The sequence below is a fragment of the Pelmatolapia mariae genome, linkage group LG7 (genome assembly GCF_036321145.2).
Source record: "Pelmatolapia mariae isolate MD_Pm_ZW linkage group LG7, Pm_UMD_F_2, whole genome shotgun sequence".
NCBI lineage: Eukaryota > Metazoa > Chordata > Actinopteri > Cichliformes > Cichlidae > Pelmatolapia > Pelmatolapia mariae.
Window position 1 is genome coordinate 59,130,951 of NC_086233.1, and position 13,112 is coordinate 59,144,062.

Here is a 13,112-nt window from a genome sequence, read left to right on the forward strand (position 1 = left end):
TCTGTCTAGGTTGTTTTTTTCCCATTTTGCAACTGAATTTATGTGCATGTGGCTTAGGACTGCTTCTGAATGTCCATGTGACCTCTGCCAGTCTGTGACGGCAGGCATATGGCACCACTCTACCTCTGCCAGTATGAGTCTACGCCTTTGACAGTGCCAGCTCAGTGGCCCCACAGACCTCTACCATTTTGGCTGTGCACCAAGAAAACAAGTTAATGCTGGTAATTAGGACAGAAAGCTAGCGAGGAGAGCGGAGGAAGAGCTGCTGCGCTGCATGGTTTCTGACAAACTTGGCTTAGGCCTGACATAGCAGAGATAAGAAAGGATTTTTGAGTGTTGAACTTCCAAGAAATTCTTGAAATATTTGATAGAATTATGCAGGATTTCCAGAAAACTCACTGATACTCAATGACAGGGTGCTTTAAGAGTAGGCTGGAAATCAGTCAAAGAAATGCCATGTCGACGTTTAAAAGGGAGCTTTGACGCTAGTCATGCCTAATGTAAGATGTTGTGGGTGTGGATGTTGCAAAATTTATTTTCCTTCTGCGGCTGCTTTGCTTTTTCATTCCACACCATGAATAAGAAAATATGTTTGGTCAATGAAATCACTTACATGTTTGTGAGCGCAAAAACATATCCTGTGATCTGCAAAATGATAAAACACAAGGCACAGGAGGAAAAAAAAAAAACATAATAAAGCTCCTTGCTATGATCAACCCTGGAAATCTATTTAGATTTGTGCAATTAGTCTACATGGTCCAGTATCAGACTGCCTACTTGGCTGTGGTCCTAGCTTGGCTGTTTCATATCAATGTGACTCCTCATTTTCTAAGTAGCACCGTTTTAAATTATGCCAAAACCATCACCACATTTAGATGCAGCCCCTCGCTATTTAGACAACAGATGTTTGCAGGGCATATTAAATCAGAAAAGCAGACATCATCCACATATGACTGCTTTAAAAGCCAAATGAGAGTGTTTGGCTGTTTTGTTGCTGAGGGAAGTCATGACGGCAAAGATAAGCTAACCTGAGACCAGCTCAGGAGAGTCTGCTGAAATAATGCAGTTACTATAACAATATTAAGCCCATACTGCACTCAGCACTCCTCTAATCTTGCCTTGGACAAAAGATTACATGCATAAAGCTTTATGGAAGCAGCGAGAAATCAGAGTAAAAGGCAGAGAACCTACGTAAACTGTCCACTGTGTGCTGGAAGATCATGCTGGTTTGAAGCAAAGACTTTGTAGTTAAACTTTACCCCACTTGGAAAATTACTAATTCATCACATGTCCCAGGCTACAGACACACATACATACATGCACAAAGCTATAATTAAACCCTGCTGAACAGATTACACTTCCACAGCTGCTTTCTCTATCAATAATCCACTGCTTAATACGCCTGTCTGCTGCTCCTGTTGTTACAGCAGGTGTGTCAACTACACACAAAAGACAGCAAAATCACATCACTTCAGTCATGCATGGCTTGAAATGTAATCATTATTTTGGATCAAATATTTTCATCCTGACACAATAATTTATCCTAATAATGATAAATTGCAGTTTGATGTTTCAATAATGCCACCAGAAATTGGCTGGATCTCTGTTTGACCTCAAATACCAACTGCAGCTGAAAGGACAACTGATAGAAAATGAGGAGAAGATATCCACACTAAGTGGCCTTGCCAAATTGAGTGGATTAATTACACAAACAGCAAAACAACCGAGGAATCACAATAGCTCTGTCTGCGAGATGCAAGAAAGGCTTTAAATGGAAGATGAATGAGTGATATGTGCAACGAGAGAAATCACATCAAGTGAAAAGGAGGGCAAATTATTTGTACTACCTCTGGTTTCCAGGGTAATTTCTTGGTGTGCTGGCTGAGGAACTTCCGAATACGGGTGTGATCTCTGCCATCAGCCCCTGCTGTCATTGGCTCGTCATCCTTGAAAAAATACAAAAGAAAAAACAGCACTTTTTAAAATCAGTTACCATAAACCAACACCGATAAAAGGAGTCGACTAATGGCGGTCATGGATCTCAGGGGTTAGACTAAGGCCTTACATTCATGAAGGCATAAATCCATTCACCCATTCATCCATCCATCGATTACTGAGGTAATCTGACTCTCCAGATGCTGCATATAGTAACTGATATATGAAATGAAAACACATACTGTACATCGTGAAATAACAGGAAACTGCTTTATTTCCCTACTGTTAAAACCTTGTGTAAATTCCTCCGTACTATTCACTTCTAATCCAGCATTTTGAATTGCCAAAGCCCTAATGTCCAACATACTCCAGTTATTCACCCTGCGGGCAAGATCTTTCCTCTAGGGGACTAAGCCTCGTGCTCCAGCCAGAGCACTGCAGGGCTCTTTCTCTGTGGTCTGCTAAGAGGCATGTACATGCTAATGCTGCGCTGTGACGGGCGGGACAGAGCAGAGAGGAGAGCAAGTTCTCAGCCAGCTATGAGGAGATAAAAGGCTGTGTGCCTCCCAGGGGAGGAACAAAGTCGCAGAGCTGTTAAATGAGTGGCAAAGCATCCTCCATTTAGCAGAGATGTCAAAAGAGGCACACCTCCACTGAGAAAAGCTGGAGAGGTTTTCAGCACCCCTGAAATGAGGGGCTTTTGTGGAGAAGGCGCTAGTGTTTGCAAAAGATTCAGGGGAGGAGAAAAAAAAAAGATTTTTTTTTTTTTTTAGAGTGGAGGAAGCAAAGAGCCAGAGCTGTCAGATGCCAAGCCTTTGATTACTTTTTTAACTTCCAAGGGAGAGAGATGAAGGAGGGCAGGGAAAATAATGATGAAGAAATGTGACAACAGGCTCCCCTCCTGTCTGTCACCAGGGGAGCGTAAAGTACCTGATGTTTGTAGGTACCAAAAGACTCACAAACAGACTAGTTTTGTTGCGTTTGTGCATGGCATGCACAAACACACACACACACACACACACACACACACACACACACATATATATAGATCAACTCAACTAAGGACAAAACATTTATATTGCATCAGCTGGTGTCTCATATAAATCAAAAACAACAGAAGAACAAAAAAAGTATGAGAAAGGACTCAGCGGTCAGTCTGATGACTCAAGAGCTGTTTGAACACTAGCAAACTAAATCCCAGTGCCTGAAGCAAAATTATTTTTTTTGACATATTTGCTGGAAAGCTTACATGACGCTGAATCACAAATATTTTTGCTGTTTCACAGCCTTCAAGAGCAGATTAAGTTTTATTAGTAGAACTTTAGTTATGAACTAATAACTAAAAACCTCGCTAATTAAAATCCACAGTTGGACTTTTTAAACAGGCTCTTCTTTAAATATTAATTTCCACAAAGCTCCATACTTTGACCAGTTTTCTTTCTAATATTACTAACCATTCATTATGATTATTATTGAGATCCACTCATCCTTCTTTATGTTTGAGGTGTTGTTTATCTCAGCACAAAAGCTGCAAATCTCGGTAGCCAAATGTCTTATATTCAAGCTTAGACCTTGGGCCGTCTCGGTGACATTGCTTATTATATGCAAACCAAGAGTCTCTTGTTCCTGACAAGTCAGCTTTAACTGTTTACAGGTGGGAGTGCTGTTTGAATGATGATTAAAGACCATTCGTGTACAGCACATTAGAGATTTTGTAGTGCGTGGTTACTGAATCTAATTTAAAGAGGCAATGTTTTAGAAATAACTTGAAAGAACAGACTTTACTTCTTCACTGTGGACAGTAATTCACAGGGACACAACTCAGTAAACTGCTGCCTCAGCGTGATCTAACTCAAAGTCTGCTTATCGATGCAATACTAAAAGGTACAGTTAACTCATTGACCCGAGGCTGCACTACATTCTTCATGAGCTGTATCTCCTTTTTTCCACTATAGTGTGTATTGACTTTCCACTTTGACAAGTTGTTGCTATTACTTACAGTGCACAAATACTCACAAAGACTCATTATTTCAGACTTACAAATCTCATTGTTCGCTGGCACAGGGCCCAGAACCATGTTATCATGTTTTACTGATAATTAATGTTGATACTAACTGGGGCCTGTCAGATGACATTATATATTAGAAGTTGCATCAAGGCAAAACAGGAAATATCAATCACACTGATGAGACTGCCTATTTATCATATGTTTACAACGCTATTTACCTTTTTGACTTTCACTCAAATGGAATAACAAATGATCTATTACACAGCGCACACAGATCTGCTGTGGGAGGAATGAATCAGGGACATAAGGAGTTGAGTGATAGAACCGATCAGAGAGATTTTATCGCTGAAATCCATCCATCTCGACTGTCAAAACCCTCGCTTTTGTGGGTGCTTGCCTCCCAGCTGTTTCCTTCCAGGCTCCACATGTTCAGAGAGCGAAATTCAAATGGATGACCTTGCTGATCCTAGGCTTGGAAAACAGCTGGGAACAGTGTCCTGGAATACCAATGAGCTTAATTAATCTGCTTTGCTAAACACAAACAAGCACCAGCATCTGCAAAAATCGGTATCGCAGAGAACGGGAAAGAGGGGCAGGGAAGTGGGGCTCATCTCACAAGTCTTTTTTTTTTCCCCTCCACCATCCTTCACTATTACCAGCCAACTATGACAGATTCCACAAGTCCACAAATCCTAATTTCCATCCACGTGAGACTTGATAACCACAGTGGACTAATTGCATTAAATTAACTTCTTTATTCATATTAACTGCCCCACAGGTATACAGTATGTTAATTAGCCCTAAGATAATAGTAATAATTCTTCCGATTTTGCATGTTGTAGTTTCAGTGAATCAGCAGTGGCTCCTGGTAACTGACTGATCTAATTAAAATATGGAAATAGATGCAAAGACACTGGGATACGACAAGTGACTAATCACAAATTATTCATCATTTATAATAATGACAAAAAATATTTTTGGGGAATAACAGAAAAGTAAGAGAAGTAAAGTAAGTAAAGAGAAAAAGAGAATGAATAAGCAAGATAACACGGGACAAATGAAAGGTGATAAACACAAAAGAGGTAAAATATTATCAGTGGCACAATAAAGAGGAACAGGAACAACAGAGAAGTTTGATAACAGTGCACGGTATGTTTAGGAAGTCTAGTCCTCAGAAATCCCTCCGGCACAGCCAATGTCTGAAGTGAATGTAGACTGCCAGAATCCCTTTCCCATCTGTCTTTACTGAACAGACCAAACAGACCACTGTCTGCTTCGTTTCTGAGCAGTACCAGATAGCTCTATGCAGTATTACACACTCACCAGCACCGGGGATCTGTATGTGATGTGACTACAGCTGAAGAGATGGATTTTCAGTTCGCAACTTTCAGGACACACCGGGATCCATAAATTTACTGTTTCTTTCTAGCACAGTTAAACAGTAAGAGGGGAAAAAATAACATCAATTTATTTTATTGAAAAAATAATTTTTAAAAAACTGTGCTAGCTTAATTTAAATTAACAGGGACAAAGGCAAGTTCTCAGGCCTACAGCTAGACTTTCCTCACTGCAGTAGTAACAAAGTAAAAAAAGCACAGCACATTTTCTTATCCTTACCCAAGGCTAACTTCAACATCCAAATGATAATCTAACTTTAAAAAAAAAAAAAAAAAGGAAATGAGGCGCCATGGGTTGGCTTGCTTTTAATCTTATTCTTGTCATTTTGTTGCTTTTTAGTACTTTACATCATCATGAAGAAAAAAAAAAGGCAAACTGGGTCTATGATAAACAAAGAAAGCAGCACAGGGAACAATAAGAAAATCTGTGATTTTCGAAATGCTCCGCTTGACGGCTGAGGGAGATGAGTCAGATAAAAACATTATTATGTGGCTCACTTTTTCCGCCTCTTTATGCCTTAAAGGGCAATTATGCCAGCTTAACAGAGATATGTATTAGAGAAAATTACTGAATTATCACCACAAGAGTCTTGTAGGGATCCAAAAACATGTTTATGCAAGTCCTTGGACATTTTTCAAGGAGCACAACAAGGTCATTATTTGAAAGGGCCCATACATTGCGCTTCACTAACCACCAACACGCTCACTATGGCAACACAGGGTTTTTCAGCAACAGCTGGTATAAAAAAGCTTATGAGCTAGCGACTGAGTTTATACATTTCTCCTCATTTGTTCTGTGCATCACAATATATTCTGTAATATTCTATACAGGTACAAGTACAGCAAATGAGATGTGAAGGGTAAGTCTGTCACTCACCTTTGATCCACACACAAAGGTGAATTTCTCGTGGGTGGTCATTGCTTCTCATGACAATATATCGGCAGAGAACATTGCATTTATTGTTGTAACTGCAATGCTATTTAGCTGTAAATAAAAAGAGTCAGGGACATAATTATGTCTTTCTACCTATAGACAGTATATTGAGGAAACAATGCCCCGAAAGCATGTTCATATTATATAATTCATGCTTATCAAAGAGTTAATCTTAAACTGTGAAAGCTGCCTGACCAACCCTGGCCATTTTTATAAAAAGTGTGTCTATCACTAGCACATCAGCGCTGCTGGAGACTGAAATTTAATTTTGCCTGCAAACTGTCATATGCTGGCGTGGCCGCTCTGAGTGTTGGCTAATGAATAGAATTGTCCTGGGAACCACCTCGGTGATCCTGGATCAGTACTCGAGTGTGCTGAGAGGTTGAATAAATCTGCACCCTGATCTCACAATCAGCTGTTCTAGTCTATTTCAGTAAGAATACAGCTTTTGGAGTCCCAATACCCTTACAACCAAATCCCTATTTCATTTAACAAAGTAGCTGGCACTGCTGAATAGAAAGCAGCTCAACCAAATGCATTCAGTTAAATGATTGCAGAACAAATCCCAACCAAGAGAACGAAGGAATGCAACTATTTTTGTCTCACTGCTTGCATTATTCATGTAAGAAATTACATGCTGGTCAATGGAACAACAGTAGCAAGGCTGAGTGAGGAGGAGAAGGAGAAAAATGGAACATAAATAAGGGACGGCTGCAGTCGATAATAAGAGCGATAGAGTCAGGAGCTCCAATTCATTGGCTGGAAGATTAATGGTGCAGAGATGAGTACAGCAGGGAGACAATAAGACACAAAAGGGGAAGAAGGAGGAGAGAGAGGGAGGCAAGAGAGGAGATGGACAGATGGGGAGATGAAAAACTGCAGACAGTTGAGGCAGAAAAGTTAGAGGGTGACCTGTTTGGTATTTACAGAGCACAGCTTTTCATGTGATGATGTGTGTAATGTGTGCACACATTCATTTTTACTAGTGTGCTGAAAACATGTGTCTGCATTCATGCATCTAAATGTACAGCCAGCACAAACTGAGTAAGTCGACATCGATTTAATTTAATTTTGGTGGCTGCGTCAGAACTGTATGGAAATATTTAATTAGTTTTTACAATATAACTTATACATTTATAGCTGTTTATACTGTTATACGTACCTTTTGGTACAGCATTAGGAAAATACTCTGTGAAATGACAGTTCAAAGTGTCTTATATCTTTATAATTTCTGTGTGAATAGTAGTTGATTAGGACAGGGGTCTTATTTAGTGAAAAAGGAGAGATCACGTGAAAGGAATAGAGAACAAACGCAGAGAGTAGAAAGAGAGAGCCAGAATCTGAGCAGGAATCCAGCCTGATGCCAAACACACTGTAAGTTGGAACAGCATGTCAGTATTTTGCTGCCCAGGCAATGAAATGTATTACTATTCTACCATTGAGCAATTGGGAGGAAAGAGAGAAATAAAGCCACATTAGGCCTGACTTTTATGTCCAGGCTGATTACTACTGACGGGGTGTGACACGGGGCAGCTGGCAAACAGAACAGGCAAACACTCAACTGCCAATCTTCGCTGACCTGCCGGGGCTCAGTCTGACCTAATCAACACACAGCCTCCTTCAGAGGTGGCCTCACACAGTGATGGATATACACAGATGTACCGACAAACAATTTTGCAGTGCCATAAGGCTACAGTGATGTTGAAAGTGCTGGTAAAAACAGGTTTTTTATCAAACATAAGCAGAAGGACAAAAATGTCAAAAGTGTGGATAAATAGTATTTTCCTATATTTTCAAAATATGAACTTGTTGCTACATTACTTGTTCATAAAATAGAGTATTTTATCAAAAAGCACCTGGTTCCTTTCTTTGAGAGAGCACTGTTCTGCCAAGAAATTGAAAATACATGAATCACTTTCTTATAATGACACAAATGCTGAAGAAAAGGCTTTTTGTGGGATGTCGTTTGCTTGTTCCAACAACGATAGAGAGAAAAAAATATAGCAGAGGAGAAGAGTTTCAAATGTCACAGAAAATTTTATAGAGTGACAGTAGTTGTTGGGTGGTGTAGATTTGCTGCCAGGGTTTTGGACATATTAAGCCTTTCCAGTACTTTGGTGGGTAATCTAATTAGGATCCTGTTACAGTAAATCCAGATGAGACGGAACAAATAGACGAAGGGTTTGTGCAAGCGGTTCTGATCGACCTTCTTCTGTCTTTGTTGTAGCTTCTGTTTGTGAATTCGCTTTAAGTTCCATTTTATATTCTGTCTTTTTGTCTTACAATCTGTGCATGTCTACATCTGAAAATCTAAATTTCTGCTGGTGTTATTTGGTTTTCTTACAGGGGGTAAGTGTGATAGGCACAGAAGTGGTTTGGCAATGATGAAACAGGCTGGTTTCGTGGGGCGAATAGCATCTAAAATGCAATGCCTGAACTGACAAAGAAAGCACTTTTCTCTCTCCGTTGCTTCCCCTGTTCATGTGTGTTTGTGTGTTTAAGAATGTGAACTCCGCTATGAACTATGTGCGTATCACATGCACAGCATCCAAATCTCAGCACATCTGCTAGATGGACATCAAAGCATAAAGATTTTAAAATGCTCTCTCCTCCCGCTTCACACAGCAAATTCAGAATGGGGTGACTTTTCATCCACGCAGCACACAGATGTATACCACATAACTAATTAGTAAAGGAAGCGCATCAAAAAGCTCAAGTGTATTATGAATGACAGATGCATCTGTGAAAAGTTTAATAATTGGATAGGGAATGTTCCAGAGTCTCTAATCTGAAAATGGCCATTTTTAAGCTCAACCACATTATCACATGGAAACAGTAAGTACAGCCCTCCGTTTACACTCTCAACTCATTACATTTGGAATTAAGGGTTCCAGATTAGGTGCCAGTGATCTGAACCTCTTTAAACTGCTTAAAACTTTAACAGCTATAGAGTTTTCTCTCAGAAGGGTGGCTGTGGCTCAGCCAACCAGTGTGGCGAGTGGTTCCTGAGCTCCTTACTGTCACTGGGTGAAATCCCAAGCAAAGAGGGTTCTCAGGTTGCTAGCACATGTGGTCTCCTGTATTTTGCATGGAAGACAACCATGTGCCTGTAAATACTTTCAAAAGTCACTACTAAATGGCCGGCAGTCAAACTTGAAGAAGTGCGACCAGAAATATAGAAGTAAAAGTTTTGGGTCAGCACCGCAGCCCACATGTTTAAACAGCACTACTTTTATTTTGACAAACAGCCTTCATTTCCTGTTTGTGTCACACTTTTCACAGTTTCCCCACTGATCAGAGAGCTCTTTGCGAGCGTTTGCAAGCAAGCACTCCATGGTGCTACAGGCAACTGTGGTAATCTGCTAGTGTCCATAGCAATGGCAGGGAACAAAGCATCTAGGAAATATTACGTTTTCCTGTGCAATGAAGAAAAACGTAGCCTTTAGAAGACATTCAAGGTGAAAAGGGAGAAAACACTGATAAAACTACTTCAGTGTGCTTATGAAAAGCCAAAAAGACATTCAATTGATCCAACTTTGTCACACATTCAAAATGGCAGACAAGTTAATGTCACATGGTTAGCAGTCACGTGACCTCAATAATCAGCTTTTCTACTTGCTATTTAACTGTGTGGCCCTTTAAGGCTTAGAGTTAAAGCTCTGTAAGACCTCCAGGAAAAAACAGAAGAAGAAAGAAAGTCTAGCAAAATAACCAAATTATACAAAATAAATGATCCAACTGCAAGTAGTATATTCTATTAAGTGGTTTAGCTTTAACATGACTGCCTTGCTTGGGTTCAAACCTATAATTTAGTCCACTAGATGCAGTGGACCAACTTCTCTGGCATCATGACAGGAAAAAGGCAGTTTTGTGTTAGAAGGACAACCTTCTTAGATAAGTGCTCTGGAAGATTAATGATTAGCCAATTGGGGCCATGAAAGGGACCTGAGCTATTCTGAACTCATTGTAAAGTCTTGTCATATTTTTAATGGCCAGTGCTCTCTCATTTCCAGCATCCCTGAGACATTGCGACTATATAAGAAATGAGGGAACTTGCTGAAAAATTTAGACAATTTTATCTCTAAGGTGACCAGTCGATGCGAAAACAAAGTTTTCAAGGACCTCAAAATTTAATCAAAAGACATGCAGGTAACTCATAAATGTAGGTGTCTAAATGAACTTTCAGAGAGAGATGAAATAGCAAAAAACTCACTTGCATGGGAGTCGCCCCAGAAAAAGCCTTCAAACAAGAAAAAAAAGTTTAAAACAAGAAGATCCGAGTATAATTATAGCCTTCCAGTGACACAGGTGTGAACTAGTCATGTGCTATGGGACTGAACCGGGGATACGGTTGTTTAGCCACAGTAACAGTGGACATTTGTACAAACCAAAATGCTTTAAGGAAAATAACTTCTTACCAAATCTGAAACATGATGGTGGAAATGTCTCAGGGGCTAAACAGCTGACTGCTATTAGTTTTAAATCACATCAAAGACTGCTTAACCTCCTAAGACCCGAACTCTTCCACGGCATGCATTTTTAATTTCTCTTTGATATTTGGGTATAATGGGACCTGATGAATGTAAAAACAAAGAATTACCAGATTTTTGTTTTTACCAGATTTTTGTTTCTAAGAAAATTTAGAGCCACATATGAGGATATTTGTTTAAAATTTCGATAGAACAGTAGCAGTATAATGTCCTCGTAAGTGGATATCAGGCTCTTGTAGAGCAAAATTAAGTATTTTGGTCTAAATAACCCAAAATGTGATGTCCACATATGTGGACACCAGGTCCTAGGAGGTTAAAGATAACGTGAAGCCAGATGAAAATGAAACACAAGCAGAGCTATCAACGGGATTCAGAGGTTCCCTTCAATACAGATTAGCACATCCACCAAGGAATGGTTAAAAGAATAAAATGAGGGCTAATCAAGGAAATTGCCAAAGGCTGAATTTCATTCTAAAATTTTTTGGTAAAAGATTTAAAGAACTCACAACCCTTTCAACTAAATACACACAGCATGAGACAGAGGGGATTTTTTTCAATGCCAGAGACGCGTAGACAATTATGAAAAATGCATACACAAAGTTATTTCTACTAAAGAGGAAATAGCTTCGGACACCACAGAAATACTTTCCTTTTTGCACAGAAAAAAATGATATCTGATATTTAATGTTTTTGTTCAATAAACTGTGCAAAAAGCTAATTTTCTTTTGCTCTTGCTTAAGCATACGTCCTATATCTGTAGGAACTACTTCAAATAGGCTATTCAAATAAGCCAGAATTCCCAATTCTTATTATTATTTTTTATCATTACTTATTAATTTTTTATTATCTGTGATTATAAGTTAAGATGTCACGCACAGAGGACCTAAACTCCTATTGTGAAGATTTTGCCCATAATCAACATGTATAATTCTATAATGTATATATTTATTTTATTTTATTTTATCCTGCTTTGAATACATTAAGCATAGTGACAAGGGATAACAGATGCGCCAGTCATCACAACATAATCAGAAGAAAATGACTGGCTCAAAATTTGATTGCTAATGCTGAATACAAACCATTACAAAGTAAATGGATTTAAATTGCAAAAAAAACCCAAATGCAACAGTGCAAAAATATGCAAAACCCTTTGTTATAACAACTTATTGTTTTTAACTATAAACAGCACATTTGTAACTAGCTTCCCTAGTGATAACTGATTTCCCAGTGTCCCAGTTAACAAGTCCAGCGAGTAAACATTCACAGTAACCACCGTACTACACTGGAACACCTAACGGCATCTGAATAAAATGGGGCCATTAGTTACACCTGTATTTGACAAGTTGAAATGTTTTTATGGGGTAAATGTGAGCTGAGCAGTGTTCTGCGTCGTGCAGCCATTTCAGCTGCAAGTTGAATTTTACCACTCACAGCTTTGTCGCCACTGTGGTGAGAAAACAGTACATTTCCGGGACTCTGGAGCAAACCTAGAAAAATAACTTTCTCCCTAATACATAAAATATTAAAGGGAGTTTGAACTCCAAATTATATTTTTCATATTTTTTAAAGAACAAAAGAAGTCTAATGATTTATGTATGAGAGTATGCAATAAATACTCAGCACAGCTGTGTAATTACACATATCTCTGTATTTAAGAGCATCCCAGTAGACAAGACGACAATTACTGTACATCTGAAGGTCGAGCTAACAAGACATACTAACTGTGTAATTTGTGCTGGAGAACTTTTGGCATGCTGTATTCTGTAATATATGCAGCAGATTCTTTACTGCCCCGCCAATTTCTGTAACTGACATTTGTGCAGTCCAGCTTCCTCTGTCCTCTTTAGTAGTTTCTCCCCTCTATCCATCTTCCTTGGGTAATTTTCCAGTTCTTTTCCATCTACCTTTTACTTTATTTTTAATCTAATTTAACTGATTTCCCTCCAAGTACAGAGAAAGTGAAATGAATTTTAATACAAAACCAACCCATCCCTGACTGGATATATGAGAAACCAGTTATTATGTAAGCTCTTTACATGTTGTTTATGTTTGCCAACCACTCAGCATCAAATCTGCACTACGAAAAGCCCTAAACTTTCTTACTCTGCTCTCTATCTCTATCTGAGAAAGACTAATTTTTATTTTTTATTTTTTTACCTCTAAGAGCAGTGTTGCCTCTTAAAGAAAGCTGGGTCTATGGTAAGTAGCTCTGCATCCTCTCATGGTTTGCAGACATGCGTCTGTTTCACATGTCAGGCATCTTTAACCTCAGCGACATATTTTGAGAACCTGCTTTATCCTTTCTCTCTCTCCCTGAGAGCAAGTCAAACTGACAGAATAGATATGGG

At 39.1% G+C, this 13,112-nt stretch overlaps 1 protein-coding gene across 2 annotated transcripts in view; it reads right to left on the reverse strand.

Moving 5' to 3' along the window:
* Positions 1-13,112, reverse strand: part of b4galnt4a (beta-1,4-N-acetyl-galactosaminyl transferase 4a) — a 140,029-nt gene that overhangs the window by 60,879 nt on the left and 66,038 nt on the right. For both annotated transcript variants that reach the window (XM_063479975.1, XM_063479976.1), the window contains exon 3: positions 1,848-1,946. In XM_063479975.1, the coding sequence (XP_063336045.1) occupies positions 1,848-1,946 (99 nt within the window). The remainder of the gene's footprint in view (positions 1-1,847; positions 1,947-13,112) is intronic.